Genomic DNA, 21,381 nt, shown 5'->3' with positions numbered 1-21,381 from the left:
GGTTGTTGTGTTTGTGTTTGTCACATGACACCCTCGTTAACCGTAGGCAACAGAAACATGACCTTTACAACATCTGCCCTATAGATCACAAGGTCTAAAAGGGGAACTTTCAGAAAACAGCTATTCACGTATCAACACTTTTTTTTTTTACTTTTTCATATTATGCCATGGACATAGCTTGTATTCTTTTTTTTTTTTTGCCCTAGCTGAAAAGGACAATGAAACATAAATACATTATAAAACGATGCAACACCAATGTGGATGAACAGTACGCTGGTCATTGTTTTGTGAATGGTAGTATCTACTCACGTGATCTAGCTTATTCGATATGTAGATCACAGACCCATAACTAAACGCGCCACTCCACGTATTCCGCAAGAATAATATCCCTAATTAAAAATACCATACTATGCTCTGAGTCTATTTCTGCTGACTAAGACATTAACTGAGATAACAGCTGGTAAAAGCTTAAGAATGTTTTATTAAATCTTTATCTTCTTACAGACGCCCTGTACTAGAAGAACTCACTGAAAAGTTCTCCTTTCAAACCTAGTGATCTATGGGGCTGATGATGTAAAGGGGTAATTTGTTTCCGCTAACGAGGTTTTCATGTGGCCAGCAAAACGACCAACCGCCATTACTTTTCCCAAACTAATGTCAAGTACCCATTAGAGCTGGGTGGACTCAAAGGGCTCTAAAGATCCCGAAAGTAAAAATTACAGTTTTAACCAGGATTTGAACCCGGGACTACCAGTTCGGAAGCCAAGCGCTTTACGACTCAGCCACAGCGCCATCAATACACTTTATACACACAAAAAAATGTAGGTTTAAACCTCAAAACCTCTCAGCCACCGCGCCTACAGAAGAATTCACTTAGTTTATGCATACTACATGTTCAAATAAATCTTAGTCTTCTACTAGCCGCCTTGTACTAGAAGAACTCTATTTAGGTTAGTCAGTTTATGTTACTCAATTTATGTTACTCAGTTTATGTTACTCAGTTTATGTTAGTCAGTTTAGGTTAGTCAGTTTAATGTCAGGTACAATTACGTTCACTAAAACTAAGTATTGACCAATGTCTTGCAAGCGAGAGGGTGTGCTTGTAATGTGTTTGTGTGTGTGTTTGTGCGAATGTATGTAAGCGTATGTACTAAAGACCCGTAGTTAAAAACTACAAACCAATTATCGATGAGTGTCTCCTTTTACCTTGCCTCAAATTTAAATTGATCAGCAAAAATTAAGTGAAATGTGTATCTTGCTCAAGTTTGTCTCCCTTTGTACTTTTTTTTCAATACCATTTCATAGGACGGGCAGCCAACTTTAAATAGTTTTTAAAAAAAGCTCAGATCCTGTTTATACATCACTGTCTGTTAGTGAAATTTTAAACTTAAAATGATGGAGTACACATTGATATTTCTACTAATACTGACATATTTAACATCACAGACGCAAGGTAATGTATTCAAATCTTTCTAGACTTAGTTTCATAGCATTTGGGAGCCAACATCAGACATAATTTATGTACAAGGAAAAATAATGGGAATATTTCTCGTGACCACGCAGATAAAGTACCAACCAGCATATTTTGTTTACATGTAACGCAGACCAGGTCGTTGTCAAAAAGGGTCTATGTAAACTTACGATTTAAAGCATTCAGACATCAAAATGAAAAGCATTCAGACAATGATCAAGTGCGCATCTCTGCTGTAGCTGTTTAATTTTATAGATAAGGATTTGCTACTGAGAATAACGTATTGAATTAAAAGTCGTCTTTGAAAAAAGGAGATCAACGCATTCTATTAATTAACCAATATTTGAGAACCTATTACTACTACACCTCACGTAACCATTAATGGCCAACCACTAGAAATTGTTGACATTTTTTTCTATCTTGGCTCCATCATATCAAATGATGATCTACTAGATAAAAACATTAACAACAGGATAGCCAAAGCAAAAGAAAAGAATGTGGGACAACATATTGCTGACTAACAATTCTAACGCCTTAGTCTACCGGACCTGTGTGGTGAGCACTTTGCTATACGGAAGTGAAACATGGTCAACCTACTCACGGCAAGAAAACAAAACAGAATGTCTTCCACCTCCAATGCCTAAGGCGGTTCTTGGTAAGATAAAATAACAAATAAAGAAGTGCTACTAAGAGCAGACTGCCAGAACATCCGCTCTGTTATCAGCAGCAGACGCCTTGGCTGGTTTGGCCACATTCGAGGAGGAGCACGTCGACCTCCACAAGACATTCTTCATGGCGATCTAACAGAAGGCAGGAGAACCGCTGGTGGCCCACTTTTACGTTAAACGGATGTATGCCAATGCGACATGAAGCTCTTCAAAATCGATACTAGCAGCTTGAAAATTTGGCACTGGATTGATCCACATGGAGAGAGAGCATAAAGGAAGGGTCCCGGTTTGCAGATGCCATACACAACAGTAGTAGCAAGAAGGGTGAAAATGCAACGGCACCTGGTGATTAAATATGCCCAACCTGTGACCGCAGCTGTGTATCAAGGATTGGCCTCTTTAGTTACACATGAAAAGATGCTACCGACAGATTACCGAATACACATTGCTAAAGAAAAGTAATAGCAACTTGTCAGCTACTAATTTTTTTCAAATTGTATTATTAGGTTGAGGTTATATTACCTAGTTAAAATGAAACAAAAAATACAATAAAAAACATTTACAGATATTTCTCTCAAAACTGTAAAATGTATCTCCCTTTTTTCGATATCAAACTAAATAAATAGATGCAACTTTTAATTAATTAATTATTTAATTTTTTGATTGATTCATAATTTGTCAGGAACAATGAATAATTAGGCAAAGGCTTAACTTGATCAGAGAATAAGTGTGGGAAAAATAAAGTGTTCAAACTTTTTACCAGACACAAAACAGACAGAAAGAAAGAGAAAGTTTAAGCTTTGTAATGAAGGATAGTAATGCTGGAATGGAGAAACTGAAAGAAAGCCGTGACAAGTGCATTTTTATATTCATAGCTTCACCAAAGAAAAATCAAACAATTGGCAGGCTAGGTGCAATACCTTTTACTCGGCTGAATTTGGCAGTTTTACCATAAGCAATGAAATCTATGGAGGCGCGGTGGTTGAGTGGTTAAGCGCTTGGCTTCAGAACCTAGAGTCGTGGGTTTGAATTTCGGTGAAGACCTGACATTTTTAATTTTGAATTTTAAGGCGTCCATGATGGGACTACTCTAATTGGTACCTGACGTTTGATGGGGAATGTAAAATCGGTTGCTCGTGATAATGTTGGCCAAAGAAATTGAGGGCATTAACATCATCTGCCCTACAGATCGCATGACATTAAAGGGAAATTTTAATTAATGAAATCTTTATATAATCTTCTAATGTGTTATCTTGATTAAGACAGGCTTTATTTGTTTTAAGCACTAGACATTAATGGAGACATGATTTGTTTGCTTCCAGCGTAAAGCCTTGATTTAGTCTAGCTTCAAGCTTCTTTATTTGTTTGTTATTTTCAGGTGCCGTTTGCAACAGTGCAGGCTCTCAATTTTCTTCTCCTCGACCCTACAAAGGAAAATGCTACTACCTATCAACATTCTCTCCTAGGAACTACGAGGAAGCGAACTCGTACTGCGAAAAGCTGGGGGGCTACTTAGCTGAACTTGATGACTGGGATGAGCTCCGCTTTGCCCAGAGCGTTGTCATGTCGTCAGACCGCGACATCGTCTACATCGCCGGCTCAGACCGCGCGCAGGAGGGCAAATGGATCTTCCCGAGAACTGGGAAAGCAATGTGGGTCTTCGACTGGAAGGTGAATGAGCCCAACAATCTGGATAATGTTGAGAACTGCGTCCACCTCTGGAAGTCCTACAACGCCAAAATGAATGATTACATCTGTGAGTTCACTAAACAAAAGAGTTACTTCCTTTGCGAAGTGTAGATTGATCTACTGTCTCCCCTCGAAGTATTTTTGTTTTCAAATGATACTTGAAAAGGAATCTATTCACTTTCATGAAAAAGAAAGTTACACAATACTTATTCTCTGTATTTCAATTGTTTGACGTAATATTTATTGTGTTTATTTTCATTGTTTTTTTTTGTGTTGTATATATATATATATCAAAATATCAAATGATTGTGTTCAGGTGAATTACAGAACTTCTCCTGTGTTTCTACAAACTCCTACATAAAAGTTGAAAGCTGTGCGTTAATAAAAGTTCACAGCGCTGCTCGCAAATCTCAAAACAATATGGAAAGACAAAGGCGTAGCCATCGACACCAAAGTTAGAATGATGCGCTCCCTGGTAATGGCCACATTCTTATATGCTAGTGAGTCTTGGACGCTGACTGCTGAAGTAGAGAAGAGAATGCTAGCTTTGGAACTAAGATACAACAGAAAGTACCTAGGTATCACATTTAAAGACCGCATCGCAAACAAAGAGACAGGATTAGTACTGCGATTGGACCCCACGACAATCTGCTAACTTCTGTCAAAAAGCGCGAACTAAAACTCTATGGCCATATTACAAGGCTCTCAGGGCTCGCAAAGACAGTTCCAGGAAAAAAACAGAACGCGATGAGAAGACTACATACAAGAGTTGACTGACTTGTAATTGAAAGAAATTCCATCTAAGGCAAAAGACAGAGAGAGGGATATATAAAAATGGTAAACACATCATGTGTTGTGCCCCAACGGTCCAACAAAATAAGGAATAGGTGAAGGATTAATAAAAGTTATACTCAGGTTTGTTTCAAAAGACATGTCCTTCCACCTTATTTCAAGCTCTACATCAAGAACATGACACGCCTACACAAGTTTGGTTGTGCTAGATGTTTGGAGCTGCACACCAACGACTGAGTAACAACACTTCTCATGTAGCCTACAAATTTTGTTTCGTCTAACTTTTGAATGACACTTTTTAGTTACATCGATTCGTAATAGTTCACAGTAAACGTAAAGAGAGGTGGTTTTAATGGGAAAGATAAGGGGGGGGGGGGGAGAAACAACGCTCAGTAAGCCTTACAGAATTATTACAGATAGACAGGTTCTCAATACAGACATGTTACTCATGTCTTCACACGGCCTACTATCGGTAGAGTTACTCATTATCCACTTTGAGACTCATATATTTCTGTTGTTTTTTTTGTAAAATGTTTAAGGTGGATCTAAGGTTAGAAAACCGAAATCTAGGAAAAGCTACTTTTAAACATTTTTTTTTTGGCTTTAAGAAGATTTATTATGTGTCTAGTAAGGCAAAAACAAAAATTTAAAAAAAATGAAATATGTAAATTAGGCATCCAATATGGCCGCCGAAGGGCTAAAATATAGTACTTGCAAAAATGTTCATAACTTTTTAAAAATAAATTATTTGGCAGTCTGTTAGAAGTATTGTTGCTGCATGGAATGAAGTAAAATAAACTATGTGTGACTTTTTTAATGATTTGGTGATGATATGAAAAGCTCCTTAAAATTTCACTTTTTTTTTCACCGAAGGCTCCAAACATACTCCCAATTAAATAATAAGTAAATATTGAATGATGTTAAAGTCTCTAGTTGAGCCAATAGAAGACATAACAAAGTTTCATAGAGTTTGAACTAAAACTTTTTGAATTATTCACTTTTTCGTGAAATAAAAAAATGTAAATATCAAGTTTTGAGAAAATTGAAAAATAAGCAAAAACATGCTTACCAATAGTGAATAATAAATCCTATTGACCTCCAGGGGTATAAATATCACTGTGAAGAAACAAATCCTTTTACGTTTAAAGTGCCTTTTAATTGTGAAGCATTTCAACATAACATATATACACGGCAACGTTATATACAGATACCCAACTTTACTAGCTGACTTACTCTCTTCTTGTTTACACACTCGTCGTTTCCCCCTAGTCCCCTAACTCTCGATACCCAACACTTGACCGTGTGTCACGGTTGACCACACACAGTAACCGTGTCACAAGTCACTAGCCTGATCAGCGAAGCCTTTTTTCTGTGCTCTGAGGGTCTTTCATCTCTTTTAGGATGTTTCAGTTGCATTGGACCTTTCTTTACTTTTTTGTTTTAAATATTTATTTGTGCCCATTTGTCTTTAAAAGTATCCTTTGCCTAGTCCCAGTTTTGTATGAAGTTCTAATACTGGTTCTGCCCCATCATTAAAGTACGCAATAGCAAAATGTTTAGGATGTTCCTTCAGAGTTGAAGATGATGAGCTTTCTAGTCCAAACCTCCTGCAGGACAAAGGAGGATTGGAGAGGGCAGGGTTTGAACCCGGGACCTTCGATAAGTCCGAACAACCGTCCAGAGCGCAAACCGCACTACCAGGTAGCCATTCAATGTGATGTTATATTTTCAAAAGGTAGCACAACACATAAACCAGAAAACACTTGTTGTTATTGCCTGAAATGTTGGCTTTAACCCTTTAGACGCGTGTGTTAAAGTCTGAACACTAGAATTGTAATTCCATTTTGTATGCACTCTTGTAAAAAATAAAAACTCAGCACTTTAAGGGTTAACCAGCTTAAAACATGTATGTATCAATCACTAGAGACTTGTTTTGCCTGAAGGTACACTGATTGTAGTGCACTGGCCTAATCGTTGTTGTGCCCCTGAAACTGCTTGTAGTACCCTGGACAATGTATACAAAGTCCTGGATACTGTTTGTAGTGCCAGGGACACTGTGATGCTTTTCCCACTGTTTGTAGTTCCTTAAATACTGTTTGTAATGCCCTGAACACTGTTTGTAGTGCCAGAGACACCGTAATGCTTTTTCTACTGTTTTTAGTTCCTTGAATACTGTTTTTGACGCCTTGGACACTGTTTGTGGTACCCTTGAAAATGTTTTTTTTCCCTAATCAAAGTGGTGCCCTGGAAACTGCTTTTAGAGCCCTAGAAACTGTATGTGGTGCCCTATATACTATTTGCAGTGCCCTGAACACTGTGATGCCATGTACACAGTTTAAGTGCCTTGAACAATGTGGTGCTCTGTACACCGTTTGTGGTGCCCTGAACTATGTGGTGCGCTGGAAACTGTTTGTGGGCCCTGGGATGCACTTTTTTAAATCTTAGATGATGAAAAGACGTTACTAGAGGTGTATAAGTCTTGCACTAAAAAGAGCTAGCACTGTACATTAACTCTTTCTCTCCTAACTGACGATACCAAAATTGGTTCCACCAGATTTTGGTAAATAATTACGGAGAGAAAGAGTTAAACTGCCCTAGATAAGAATCTAAACACTTTTACGAAGTCCATTTAGTAAGGGTATCGGAGAAACCAAGACCATGGACTCTTTCACTAACAAGGATTTCTCTCAACGTGAATACATATTTGTAAAATCCGAGCATTTTCTTTTCGACACTGTGTTTTGTGTGTGTGTGTGTGTGTGTGTGTGTGTGTGTGTGTGTGTGTGAGTTATGATAAAGATCAGAGAGTCATGTTCGAACTACAAAACCACTCATCGATAAAGTATGTCCACCAACGTCGTCTCAAACTTGAACTGATCGACAATAATCAAGTGACATTTATGTCTTGCTCATGTCTGTCTGTCTCTCTCTCTCGTTATTTGTTTTTCACCATCAGTTCATTGGACGGCCTTAACAAGTTTATATATACTAAGAAATACCTCAGGTCCTGTTTATACATTCTTATGCATTGAGGAAACGTGCCACTTACAACGATGGATGACTACAGGTTGATATTGCTAGTAGTACTGACTTTTTTGACATCACAGACGCAAGGTAATTTATTCAAGTCTTTGTGGACTTTGTTTAATAACATGTTTAAGTCACAGTCAGACATAATTTTATGCACAAAGAACAATGATATGATCTCATGTAGCTATGCAGACCCAGTTTCAACCTAGATATTTTATTTACATCTAACTCTGAGCAAGTCATTGTTCGCTAAATTTTTTAAAGTCCTCTTTTCGCCAAAATATAGTTAAGTAAGGTAAAGTTCCCCTTTCAGACCTTGCGATCTATTGGGAACATGAGGTAAAGGTTATACGTTTCTGTGGCCCACGGTTGGCGAGGTTGTCATGTGACCAGCATAAACACCAATCACCTTAACTTTTCCCCTACTAACGTCAAGTACCCATTAGAGCTGGGTGGATTCAGAGGCGCACTAAAGATTCCGAAATAAAAAAAAAATGTCTTCACCAGAATTCGAACCCACGACCCTTATGTTCGAAAGACAAGCGCTTTACCACTCAGCCACCGTGCCTGTCATTTAAATATACTTAATGAATATATACAAACTGGTTGGTCAGAAGGAAGCTAAGAAGTGGTCAAGTCTATTTTTCATATCTACCAATTGTGAGCGGCGTTTAACGTGGCGGAGTGGACAACTTTGGTTGCGCATTCAAACACTCGTACTACTCGTGGCATTTCAAGCAATAAACATGGACGATACGACCGTCCATTCATTTGGTTCTAGCCTGCTTCAGAATATCCTTTCACTCAGCATCTCTCTTGAGCTTGTTATCTCCATGCCTGGATTAAAATTGTAGATCTGCCTCTATATCATCAATAGATCGTGATCGTAGTCTGCCGTATGATTTCATTTTAATTTCATCTAGGAAATTATCAAGCATGAGGCCTTAATAAATACTAGCTTTATAGTCTTTAAGTATGAGAAATAAATAAATACTAGCTTTATAGCCTTTAATTATGAGAAATAAATAAATATTAGCTTTATAGTCTTTAAGTATGAGAAATAAATAAATACTAGCTTTATAGCCTTTAATTATGAGAAATAAATAAATATTAGCTTTATAGTCTTTAAGTATGAGAAATAAATAAATACTAGCTTTATAGTCTTTAAGCATGAGGAATAAATAAATGCTAGCTTTATAGTCTTTAAGTATGAGGCCTTAATAAATACTAGCTTTATAGTCTTTAAGTATGAGACCTTAATAAATACTAGCTTTATAGTTTTTAAGCATGAGGCCTTAATAAATACTAGCTTTATAGTCTCAAAGTATGGGGCCTTAATAAATACTAGCTTTATAGTCTTCAAGAAGTCTCAGTGGCTGAGCAGTAAATCGCTTGGCTTCCGAACCGGGGGTACCGGGTTCGAATCCTGGTGCAGACTGAACTTTTAATTTCGGATCTTTAGGGTGCTTCTGATTCCACCCAGCTCTAATGGGGACCTGACGTTAGTTGGGGAAATGTAAAGCTGGTTGGTCGTTCTGTTGGCCACATGACACCCTCGTTAACGGTAGGTCACAAAAACGGATCTTCTGCCCTGTACACCACAAGGTCAGAAAGGGGAACTATTCTTCAAGCGTGATGCCATGAATTTTGACTAGCTCTAAATCTATTTCATGTGTTTATTTGCAGGATCAATCTGTAATAGTGCAGGCTCTAAATTCTTCTCTCCTCGAGTTTACAAAGAGAAGTGCTACTATCTATCAACATTCTCTCCTAGGAACTACGACGAAGCGAACACCTACTGCGACAAACTTGGGGGCTACTTAGCTGAACTTGACGACTGGGATGAGCTCCGCTTCGCCCAGAACGTCGTACTGACGTCAGACTGCGACATCGTCTACATCGCCGGCTCAGACCGCGCACAGGAAGGCAGATGGATCTTCCCGAGAACGGGGCAACCAATTCGAGTGTTTGACTGGAAGACCAGAGAGCCCAACAATCTCGGAAATGTTGAGAACTGTCTCCACCTCTGGAAGTCCTACGACGCTAAAATGAATGATTACGTCTGTGAGTTCACTAAACAAAAGAGTTACTTCCTTTGCGAAGTGTAAATTTATAGACGTGTCTCGAATTATCTGATTGGTTGTTTAGATATTTCTTTCTGCATTGAAATTGGTGGTATATCAAAATAAATTGATTTACTTTCATTAAAAAGTTTGTAATTATCGACGTAGTCCAAAAAAGTCATTTGAATTTTAAATAGTGTTTATTATTAATATTGTTTATGTACAATAGATGCTTATCTACAGTTGGAAAACAAAATTTATATTATTATAATTACCTATATACACAAAACGGCAACAATTTGGAAAAACTTATATTAAGTGTTATTGTATCAATTAGTAGGTATCAGTAATATGATTAAATTTGTAAAAAAAAAATTGTAAATAATAAATAATAATAAATCTGTGCGATTAGAAATATTTTACCAATTGTTTAGTTTAGTTTTTAGATTTCTCAGTGCGCTACGAGCACACCATTAGTCTGGAAAGGGGGTGGGGGGACAGAGGGTATTTGGATAAATGTTAACGTGATCGCTTTAAAAAAAAAGTTTTACGATTTGAATTCGATCTCAGGGCTCATGCCTCCTCAGGGAGACTAATTCATCTTATACCGCAATATCTGTAAAATACTAGTTCATTCTCTTGTTCGATACAAACAAAATAATTACTAATTGTTAATTAACTAACTGGTTATATTTTTTTATTGATTCTTGTGTTGTAAATATACACGAATTAACTGTGCAAAATTTCTGTTTAATCCAAGAATGGGTGTGGGAGAAATAACATGTACAAACTTTTTACCAGACAGAAAGAGTGAATATAAGCTACCTAATAAAAAAATTCTAATCGCACTGATTTTTTTTATTTATAATGTAGATCTATTTCCACGTTCACTTCAAGAGTTGATTGATACAATTACTCTTAATAAAAGCTTTTTTTTAAAAGTATTTTATGTATTTTACTTGTCCATTCTTTGCCGTCTCTTATTTTAAATGAGCTAACATATTGTTATCCTTCTTAACCCTTTCTCCCTAAATGACGATGCCAACGTTGATTTGAATCCCATTTAACTAATGGGATTTTTGTATTTTAAAACTTTAATAATAATAATAAAGCGTGTCTTCGAGTCCAAGTAGTAGTGAGGAATGCAGTAATTCCCGTGGCTGCGCAGCCTGTAACCTACACATTTTGCCACATCCAGGGCAAGCATAACCATTGTCCTCAGATGGTCGAATTAGATTTTCTTTTCGCCGTCTACGTTTGTCCTCGGCAGCGGATTTTCTTTTGGTCTAACATGTGTACCCCGCGGCCGTCGTGAGTGACCTCCAGCCGTCTCGTTTTGAGGCCGCATGCAACCAGGTGCACTCTTCTATGTCAGCTAAGGAAAAGTGACGCCTAAGCTGGTCTTCGAAGCATTTCCGTGGGGCGCCTCTGTTACGTCGACCACCTTTCAGCTCATTAAAAAAGACTGCCTTTGGCATACGTTCGTCTCCCATACGTGCGATGCGCAGCGTAACTTCAATATGTGCTGTGTAAAAAGAGCATGCATTTTCCAATAATTCTATACAAAATATAACATTTTCTGATAACAGACGAAAAAGTTCTTGAAGTTTTATCATAGCAGGATCGTGCAATTACAAATGAGAAAAATGAATAATACTATCGGAATGAGAAAAATAGTTACGAAGAGAAAGAATTAAACCTCTCGGTACAGGTGCTTACCTGTAGGAACTGGCATATATCAATGATCTTAATAAATATGAATATATATATATATATATATATATATATATATATATATATATATATATATATATATATATATATATATATATATATATATATATATATATATATATATATCATGGGCGTAGCCGGGGGGGGTGGAGTTCAAATTACTCCCACTAAAATCTATGAGCGTAGCCAAACGGTTTAAACCCCCCGCAAGGGGGTATGAAGCTAAAAAATACATCTTCAGTGTAAGAAAAAAAGCAAATTACGCACTCAAAATGCTATGAGAGTTGCCAAAATGGGTTTTGAGTTTAAAACCCCTCTTCAGGGTGGTTTAATGCTAAAATACCTCTTCAATATAAAAAAAGCAAATTACACACTAAAATTATTTGAGCGTAGCCAATCCAATCGGGGGTTTTGAGTTTAAAGCCCTCTCCTACAAATAGCTTTTTTAAAAAGTTTAAAACCCCTCCAGATGGTTTTGAGTTTAAGATCCCCCTACAGAGCATTTTGAGGTGGAAAACCCCCAACAGATGATTTTGACGATAAAACTTTCCTTTTCGATATAAAATCTAAACCAATCTACAGTCACTTAGTTCCAAGGGCGTATTCAAGAGGGTTACACATTTTTACCAGTGGCGGGGCTCCATTAATAAAGTGCAGTGAAGAGTCATCTGCCGAAATTGAAAAACACTAAATGTGGCTCAACAAAGATGGCTAAGACAGATTTTAGGAGTCAGTTATAGAGATCATGCCTCAATCAAAGAAATCCTTTGCCGAACTGGGAGTCGACCCCTTAGTAAGATTGTGAGACAGCGTCGCATGTGGTTTGCGGGACTTGTCCTCCGACAAAAAGAATTACGCATAAGAAGAGTTGCAATGATATCCTAGTACAACTTGACGCCACACATTCATGGAGGTCCTCATGGCAGGTGGGAAGAGGCTTCAGACATTACTAGTGACAGATTTTTATGGAAACAGCTTGACGGCTAATGCTCCGAACGGCTCGGGAGGTGTAAAATAAAGTAAGAATAGCACATTAGGTTTTTGAAATAAAACTTTTTAATAGCAGGAAAATGCACTGTAGGTACTTCACAATATGCATTTTGTTGGCTTTCAATATCAGAAATAGTGCGTGGCGGCGGGGCTTCGCCCCGCGATGGGGGAGCTCCTAGCGCTCCCCCAGACCCCCTTACTAGTAATGGTGGGGAATATGCAATTTTTCCACTAACTCATGGAAGAACCTATTCTAGGGCACAAAAAACGTCATCCGAAAGAACGAAGCGTCAGAATGTAATAAAGATTATGTACACACACACACATAAATACATATACATTTTTTTTCGCGTGGGGGAGGGTCGGGTTGAGAAAAAAATTCCCCCTTCAACCCCCCCCCCCAAAAAAATGCTGGCTACGCCCATGATATATATATATATATATATATATATATATATATATATATATATATATATATATATATATACATATATATATATATATATATATATATATATATATATATATTTATTTATTTATTTATTTATTTGAAGGTATTTTAGCAGTGGCACTTATATTTTGCTCGTATGATTCTGTCTCGAGATGTGTTAGCAATTAGGATCTGTTTGTAAAATGTTGTACATGTTTCGGGTGTTTCTTCAGAGTTGAAGATAATGTACTTCCTAGTCCAAACCTCCCGCAGGACGACGGGGGTTGGCAGCGTAAATCATAAATGGATCAATATCCTCTCACTACTTCGAACGATCTGTTTAGAAGTGTCAACAGCGTTATAGTAATCTAATTTAAATTTGGCCTATGTAAAGCGGCCTATAGTAACATAGATAAAAAATGACATCATTGATTTTCACATCATTAAAGCTCCCACTATATTCGTCATCATTCATATCATTTTCGGAATCAATCAGAACGAAGTCTTCCTCAACAGACATGCCAACTACTTGCTGGCATTTACCTCCCTTTCTATTTAAGTAAAAGGGAGATTTGTTTGGTAGACTAATTGGTGTGTCTGGCCTGGAGTCATTTCGGCAACAGAACGAATGCTTACTGCTTGAATTGTCATCCGGAACTGTGCCTTTGACGAGTCCTTTGTTGCCATAAGAATCTTCTTCATCAATGTAGACTTTACCCTCCTGAAAGCCCAAAGGACAGCTGAGCTTCTTGTTGATACAATACGATCCACTTGGCCAAGACACCTGGTTCACCAAGGTTGATGTAGTTTTGACGCAGTAACGTAAAATAACATAATTGACTTGGTCTACTGTTTTAAATAACGGTCTTGACAGATGAGACTTCTCAGAGTTCTTCAAAGAGTGGATGTCAGAAGTGGATTCACTCTGAATCATTTTGTCACCTGTGGACCAGTTCTCGCTGTCCCCTCTGGGGCAGCCAGAGACAGGCTTTAAAAGGGCGTAGCTGCCATCAGGCCACTTCTCAGTATTGTTTGACCACTGAATCAAGGCGTCCAAGTAGTATTGGTCATCATCTATTTGATTCTTAAAGAAACTTGACTGTGTTGCACTATCATTAGTAGCCAGTATGACATCACGGGCGCAAAAAGTTTCCTGTATGTAAAGAAGAAAAATAAATTATAGGGGGAAAAAAAACTTGGCTCTAAAAGAAAATTGGAAAAAAAATAATTTTAAAAGCCTATCAATTGGGAAAAACTCAAAATTTTCAGCCACATCTCTCAATACTGTAATTTTTATTTCCTTTTTTTTGGTAATCAAATACCACAAATTCATTAACTAAGTGTTTTGTTTTTATTATTATTGATTTATGTTTTGTTAGGAACAATGAATAATTGTGCAACTTGATCCGATAAAGGAAAGTGGGAGAAATAACGTGTTCAAAATTTGTACCAGACAGACAGACAGAACGAATAGATGTAAGCATTGAAACAAGTGAGTTTTTCATTTCTGTCTATAAACCCAAAATACGATCCTTCAAAGGTTTATGGCTGCGTGGGGCCCTTTTTGTTGTTAGATGATATACTATAACCACTGGAGGATAGAGACCTTAGCTTCTGAATCTCATTTCATAAATGTGAAGGAAAACTTGGTCTTGCAGAAGAGCTAATGCAACTTATACCAAGCCATATAATATGAATTTATAAGGATATAATTGAGAAAAACATTAAAATATTAAAACTAAACTAGTTTTCAGGTGGTAATAATATTATGTTTAAAATTTTAAGAATTGAATTTATTCAAACTTTTAAGCTCATTTTATATGTAATAAATATATTATGTTAGGAAATATCTTTTTTAAAAATTAAGAAATATGAAACATGAATATCTTGACAGTGTTTTTAAAAACATTAATGGCTTTTTTTTTTCTTTAATAAAAATAAAGGTATTACCCATACCCAGGATGCTATCGACGATTACAGAGTTACTTTGAATCTTAATCTTTGGGAAAAAAAAATTCTTTTTTTTTTTTTGGTAAGGACTGGTTTTTGACATAGACAAATTAGACAGCCGCCTAGTGCCTACGATTGGTGGACTGGCCTTTGACATAGGCAAATTAGACAGCCGCCTAGTGCCTACGATTGGTGGACTTTGACATAGGCAAATTAGACAGCCGCCTAGTGCCTACGATTGGTGGACTGGCCTTTGACATAGGCAAATTAGACAGCCGCCTAGTGCCTACGATTGGTGGACTTTGACATAGGCAAATTAGACAGCTGCCTAGTGCCTACGATTGGTGGACTGGCCTTTGACATAGGCAAATTAGACAGCCGCCTAGTGCCTACGATTGGTGGACTGGCCTTTGACATAGGCAAATTAGACAGCTGCCTAGTGCCTACGATTGGTGGACTGGCCTTTGACATAGGCAAATTAGACAGCCGCCTAGTGCCTATGATTGGTGGACTGGCCTTTGACATAGGCAAATTAGACAGCAGTCTAGTGCCTACGATTGGTGGACTGGCCTTTGACATAGACAAATTAGACAGCCGCCTAGTGCCTACGATTGGTGGACTGGCCTTTGACATAGGCAAATTAGACAGCGCCTAGTGCCTATGATTGGTGGACTGGCCTTTGACATAGGCAAATTAGACAGCAGTCTAGTGCCTACGATTGGTGGACTGGCCTTTGACATATGCAAATTAGACAGCCGCCTAGTGCCTACGATTGGTGGACTGGCCTTTGACATAGGCAAATTAGACAGCCGCCTAGTTCCTACGATTGATGGACTAAAATGAACACGACTCAAAAAAAAAAAACCGTTTTAGAGAAAAAAAAAATCAAAACTTGGATCAAATCTCCAAACAAAGCAGAGCTGTATGACTCGTCTACTAGCCCAGCTCTAAGTCTCTACTAGGATTCTTCTTCTTCAACTGTCTGGTAGAGTTGAGCCCTCGGCTCTTGGAACTCTAGGCCAGCAAAAGTGTACAAGAGCTCCATCTCACCGGCCTGAATGAGAACAGTGTACACTATTCTGTCTGACGGGTGGGTCAGACTCGCGACAAGAGACCGCATACACTAAGACCCCTGCCACTTTCCTTTTCTATTCCAGGCTAACTGTGTGGGACACGCCATTTATGTAACGGCCCCTTGAGGAACAGCGCCTGGATTGTGACAAGGTTGTGGGAGCTTTTTTACAACTCCGCACAGTGCTATGAGGATGCTGTCGCACCCCCTTAGGTACCACCATGGGAGTCTTGTTTTGCTACCCTTTAGCCTAATCGTTTTCTCTTACGATCGTTTCCACCCGGGCGCCGCTATGAGGCAGGGTAGCATGCCCGGGCTACTAGGATTCAAGATCGCTAAGATCGCTAAAATAATTGCGTTACATAAATTTATTTAATTTGTTGATTTAGATATAGAGTAAAGTGCGAAGTTGGAGCGCATTAAGCCCGCTGGCAGCAATTTTAAAGTTTGGATTTTTATAGCACCGTAACGGTCTGACCTATGAAAAACTGATGGTATCTCTGAATTTCTCGTTTTTTTTTCTATAAAAATAGATTAGATTTAAAGTATCACTAGGCTTAGTTAAAATTAAATACGAAGTCAAAGAGGTGTAGGGGAAGTATCGCCAAGCGTACTTTTCTTCGAGCGGATTTTTCCCCAGTTAGTAAGCTCGATCGGGTTGATGGAAGGTTCGAACAGATCAAAGAAAATATATCTAAAAACTTGTTTTAATATTTAATTTTCACTATAAAGTGATTTTCTTTTTACTCTAGCGCAAGAACACCATCCATTGCACCATTTTCCACCCTCCAAAACCTTAAAATAGTCTCTTTAAGCTGATGAGCAATCAGACTTAAAAAAAGCCTTAAGCCCATTACCCATTTCCTTCACTACCGGGTAGTAAAAAAGAATAATTCCACACCTCCCGAGTTTGACCTCACCATGAACTTAGCCTTTACAAGGAAAAGGAAATAGTATGTGTCGGAAGTAAAGAAAAAAGGTGCATGCGCAGTAGCAATACAGTAGTAATTTGGTAAACATTAAAATAAAAAAAGTTTTAACAATAAAAAGTGAACTGTTCGAACCTCTTGACAAATCGGGGCTGCTCGAACTTCGCACTTTACCTCTAGATGCAGAACATTTTTTATTCATTGCGTACTTTTTTTTTTCGGTCTTTCTATTTTTCTATTTCATTTGGGGCCACCTGATTCACTTTACCTAGGGTCTCAATTACCTAAGAGCGGCCCTGTTTTGGTCATATGGTTTCAAAGAGGCCTAATTTTGTATGTAAATTAAAAAAGCTAAATAGAGGGATTAAAGTCAGGCACCATAATAATGGGTCTCAAATTAGCAACCATGTTACCCATAATCCGAATTCTTAAAGTGCTCTACTCCCTCCCTATCGTTGTTCAAACTTTTCCATAACTTCACACATTGGAAGCATTTAGCAGTGAAGCTGTGAGTCTCGGAGTCTCAAGATTTGAAGCAAGAAGAGTGGCCAGGGTGAAAGAGCGCGAATCAAAAAAAAAAAAAAAAGCTGAGAGAAGAAGCAGGCCTATCTGCAACTGACCTAACCCACCGATGCCACTAATGCGTCCGGGTTTTCAAAGCGAGGATTGGACTTTACAGCCATCTTCGAGTCCATAGAAAATGAGAAATGTGCTCATCTTCGACCACGAAGGAGGAGCTATATAATTATTCCAGTAGTTTGTGGAACACCTATTCAGGCCTCACGGAGCACAGTTAGGGAAACCCTAAAATACACCTTTAAAAAAAAGAGTACCATTTCTCCTGGTAGGATCGTCCCTGGGAAATCAAATCGAACTAAATTGTTTGTGTAGTTTTGTTGGGCACGCCACTGCATCTTTGTTAATAAATGGGAACCTTGGCCTGACTCAAAGGTGACCCCTTTGATGGAGTATCCCTCAGTGCAAATGACACAAGACCGGTTGACCGAGCTGTAAACATACGAAGGACATCTGCGGGAGTCCAGGCAGAGCCTTGCACAACCAAGATGGTTTATGTCCGGGTAGATTCGAGTCAGACATCCCATATACTGAAACTCTTGATACAATGTAAATGTGTATGTCCAAAAGCTACAGTCTGCTTGCCAGATGCACATTGGTGTGTGGAGGATAGTTAAAACAATGTAGGTGGTTAATAGATCAACTTCCATCTCTCAACGGTTTAGATTTGCTGGATGATGAGTTTATGTGGCTGGAAAAAAAAAACGATGAAAAAAAAAAATAAAAACAAGAAATAAAACAAAACAAAATATACAAAATAGAGTATCTAAAGCTAAAAAAAACCCCGCAATTACATCTATATTTTTCAAAAAATGTAGAAACTATTTACGTATATAACCACTAAGCAAAATAATTAATTACCAATAATTAATTAATCAATACTTAATAAATAATTTTAAATTTCATTCATGTTTCGTTGGGCACAATAAATATTTTTTTTTTTATTTTAACTTAATCCGATGATGCGTCTTGGAGAACTAATGCGGTCAATCATAGAAGGGGATCAAACCAGACATATGTAGTCCTATATGTGAATACTGAAGGATTAATATCCCTTGTCAATATCATATAAAAAAAATCAATTACCAGTAGTTAATTAACTAGTTGTTTTTTTTATTATTGGTTCTTTTTTTTTTGTCAATGCCAATGAATATTTGTGCAAAGTTTCAACTTGATCCGAAAATGGGCATAGGAGAAATAATTTGTACTAGTCGACCGGCGGCGTAGCATACGCCGCTATTTAGAAGGGCCAAGCTTAGGCCACTGCAACCCATGCGACCGCAGTGAGCTCGGCATTGTAGTAGGGCCCGCGCTAATTTTAGGTGTATACATTATAATATTAAACCATTTTATATCTTATAACAGCTTTTCCCGAAACCTCCTGTCGATTTAACAGGAGGTCCTAGAAATCACCTGAAATTGAAAAATATACGAAATAGTCATGGAAATATCCGGAAATTCATTCATGCTATCATATCATTTAAGTCATATCTAATAACATTTCCCGTAATGCACGTTAAAAAGGTTTATCACATTCTTGGGCGCCCGCAGGGGGGTGCAATGTGGTGCACTTGTACTTCCCTGGATTTTGAGTAACTACATTTTAGCCATTTTTTTTGTGCACGGTCAAATCAATTAAAATCTCAATAGCGACTAAAAAAGTAGTGCCTCCACCGATGACAGAAGTACGGATGCAAAGATAATTTAATATGGACTTATTTGTAGACTAGCGGGTGGCCGACCATGTACGTTCACACCTCTGAATTATGAGTAGCCACATTTTAGCCATTTTTTACACCTTCAAATCTATTCACTTCTTCTAAGTAGCCACTTAACCAGTCCCACTGAAGCACAGTTGTAGAAAGATGCTATTATTGAAAGAAATTAGAATAGGCAAATCTATCCGACCATGTACGATGTATTATATATCATATGTTTGCAATTCCTTGCGCTATTAAGGGAGTGAAATACTCTATGGCACGTTAGTCGTCTCCATTTGTTTTCATTTGCACATAATTATCTATATATATATATAATTCTCTTCTTCCCTCAACAGTTTAAACGAGAAGAAGTAAAGGAAAGATCACTCTCTTATTTCTGTCCATGAGAAAACAAGAGGGGGGGGGGAAGCACACGTAGTCACAAAATAGCAGGGCCGGACAGTGGTAACCAAGGATTATCACTCTTGTTTTATTTCTATCTCACGTTAAAAAAAAAGGGGGGGGGGGAAGTAATCTACTGTGTAGTAACTATCGGGGCGACAGAGCACGCTCAAGAGATTGGACACCATGGAAAGATCACTCTTTTATTTTTGCAACTCAGACGGAGGGAGTTATCCTAAGTAATTTAAGAGGCGAAAAAAAAAAGAGGGACAGGGAGGGAGTACTATTCATCCGTCACCAAATAGCAGAACCGGACTTAACCATTGTATTGCCCTATGCGAAACGGATTTCGCGGAGCCCAGCACGTTTTCCGTATTGAATGACACCCCAAAATGACAATTGTTGTCTATATATTTCAGGAGATTTGTATGAGTTTTCAAAGAAATTTAATAATTTCGGCATATTTCCGGGACTTTTTCGTATATTTTGCAATTTCAGATTTCCAGGACCTCCTATTTAATCGACAGAAGGCCTCGGGATATCTGTTATAAGTTATAAAATGGTTTAATTTAATAATTTACACCAAGAATTATTTCAGGTCCTATGAAAGTGCGGGGCACACTGCCGACGCATAGGTTGCAGTGGCCTAATGCCGGCCCTGCAAAGTAGCGGCGTATGCTACGCCGCCGGTCGACTAGTAGTTATTATTATATTTAGTTAAGCCCTAGAATAGGATAAATGTTGTTGTTGTTTTTTTGTGTGTGTGCCTTGGAGGAGAAATCTTTTCCATTTATCTTTCAATGCGATAAATGTTCTAGTTTTTTTTTTTCAACAATAGTAAAGAGTGTAAATTATTAACATCTTGCGGAGTTGCGGTCGGTTTTAGCGATCGATAAAATAGCAGAATTAACACTCGATAGAAGACATAGACAAGAAATTCTTAACGTGCTATTGTCCAAGTCAAAACGTTGATTTGTATCAACGGAGCACTGTCAGCAGCAAAATTCGAGCAGCAGCATCATGAATTAACTGCATTAACTGGATATTTTAGTGATAAAACTGCAGATATTTCAGTCACTGAGAAAATGTCTTTAAGCATTCAGTTTGTTGATGGCGATTCTATTCGAGAAGACTTCCTTGGTTTTGTTTATGTTCATTGCATATGTCTGACATCATTGACAGCGAATACATTATGTACAATCGAGACATGATCAAACTACTTGGCCAAGGCTGCCCGTAAAGGCTAGCAATCTTCTTCGTAATTTACCTCTTTTGTGTGAATCCATTCCCAACTTTGTAATCTTTTTTGACGAATCTTAAAATAACGACAAACTGCACAGGTTTGCCTCCTCCTCCTCATTTGTTTCTGATTGGTCTTTTCATTGTTCTCAACTATTCATCTGTTCTTGAACCAGTTTTCTAAATGTTGCAGTTTATTCAGTCTATTAGCAATCTCATTAATAGCAAAATAAAAAAAATAACTTGACCATACTGAGGAACACGTCAGAGATGGCATTTTGAGGAAGACGAGACTGCTAGCAGAATAATTTAATACCGGATATGGATTTGGTGCTGCCAAGAATTCGCAGTAGACAGACACACCAAGAAGAAACCAATTTTTGGATTTTAGGAGCTATTGCAGTACATAATTTACATTCCGTATCTTGATTCGTTAGTTTCTTCATTACGTCTCGCTTTTCAAGCAACAATATTGGTCAGTTCAACCTGCTTTGTCTACATCCTAAAACGATGCAAGAGCTGCTATGTAAAGAAGAATATCAGAACTGGTCGATAAGATTTCATCGCCAGCTTGTCCGTCGCAACGAAAGGAAATCCCATAGTAAAGTTAGTGAAATTTCGGCAGCCACAGTCAAGGTTTACAGTT

The 21,381-nt window shown here is 37.9% G+C and overlaps 3 protein-coding genes across 3 annotated transcripts; 2 read left to right on the top strand and 1 right to left on the bottom strand.

Moving 5' to 3' along the window:
• The first annotated feature begins 1,253 nt into the window (after positions 1–1,253).
• LOC129921696 (perlucin-like protein) lies at positions 1,254–4,037 on the top strand. The gene is made up of 2 exons (XM_056004155.1): positions 1,254–1,453; positions 3,518–4,037. Exons 1-2 carry the CDS (start codon positions 1,393–1,395, stop codon positions 3,937–3,939), a joined length of 483 nt encoding a protein of 160 aa, XP_055860130.1. The 5' UTR covers positions 1,254–1,392; the 3' UTR covers positions 3,940–4,037.
• A 3,521-nt stretch (positions 4,038–7,558) lies between these two features.
• Positions 7,559–10,654, top strand: LOC106054915 (perlucin-like protein). The gene is made up of 2 exons (XM_013211003.2): positions 7,559–7,734; positions 9,337–10,654. The coding sequence occupies exons 1-2, from the start codon at positions 7,674–7,676 to the stop codon at positions 9,756–9,758; spliced, it is 483 nt and encodes a 160-aa protein (XP_013066457.1). The 5' UTR covers positions 7,559–7,673; the 3' UTR covers positions 9,759–10,654.
• Positions 10,655–12,986: 2,332 nt separating this feature from the next.
• On the bottom strand, positions 12,987–18,081 carry LOC106064172 (uncharacterized). The gene is made up of 2 exons (XM_056045730.1): positions 17,652–18,081; positions 12,987–14,020 (listed from the first exon to the last, which is right to left on the bottom strand). The coding sequence occupies exons 1-2, from the start codon at positions 18,042–18,044 to the stop codon at positions 13,241–13,243; spliced, it is 1,173 nt and encodes a 390-aa protein (XP_055901705.1). The 5' UTR covers positions 18,045–18,081; the 3' UTR covers positions 12,987–13,240.
• Positions 18,082–21,381: the final 3,300 nt, after the last annotated feature.

The sequence above is a fragment of the Biomphalaria glabrata genome, chromosome 11, assembly GCF_947242115.1.
Source record: "Biomphalaria glabrata chromosome 11, xgBioGlab47.1, whole genome shotgun sequence".
NCBI lineage: Eukaryota > Metazoa > Mollusca > Gastropoda > Planorbidae > Biomphalaria > Biomphalaria glabrata.
Note: the sequence above shows the minus strand (reverse complement) of the source record. Positions and strands in the feature narration are given on the sequence as shown.

Coding starts and splice junctions, on each gene's coding strand:
- LOC129921696 (XM_056004155.1), top strand. CDS start 1,393: ATGATGGAGTACACATTGATATTTCTACTAATACTGACATATTTAACA. Junction 1,454..3,517: donor TTTAACATCACAGACGCAAG/GTAATGTATTCA, acceptor TGTTATTTTCAG/GTGCCGTTTGCAACAGTGCA.
- LOC106054915 (XM_013211003.2), top strand. CDS start 7,674: ATGGATGACTACAGGTTGATATTGCTAGTAGTACTGACTTTTTTGACA. Junction 7,735..9,336: donor TTTGACATCACAGACGCAAG/GTAATTTATTCA, acceptor GTTTATTTGCAG/GATCAATCTGTAATAGTGCA.
- LOC106064172 (XM_056045730.1), bottom strand. CDS start 18,044: ATGGAAGTTGATCTATTAACCACCTACATTGTTTTAACTATCCTCCAC. Junction 14,021..17,651: donor CGATCCTACCAGGAGAAATG/GTACTCTTTTTT, acceptor CTTTACATACAG/GAAACTTTTTGCGCCCGTGA.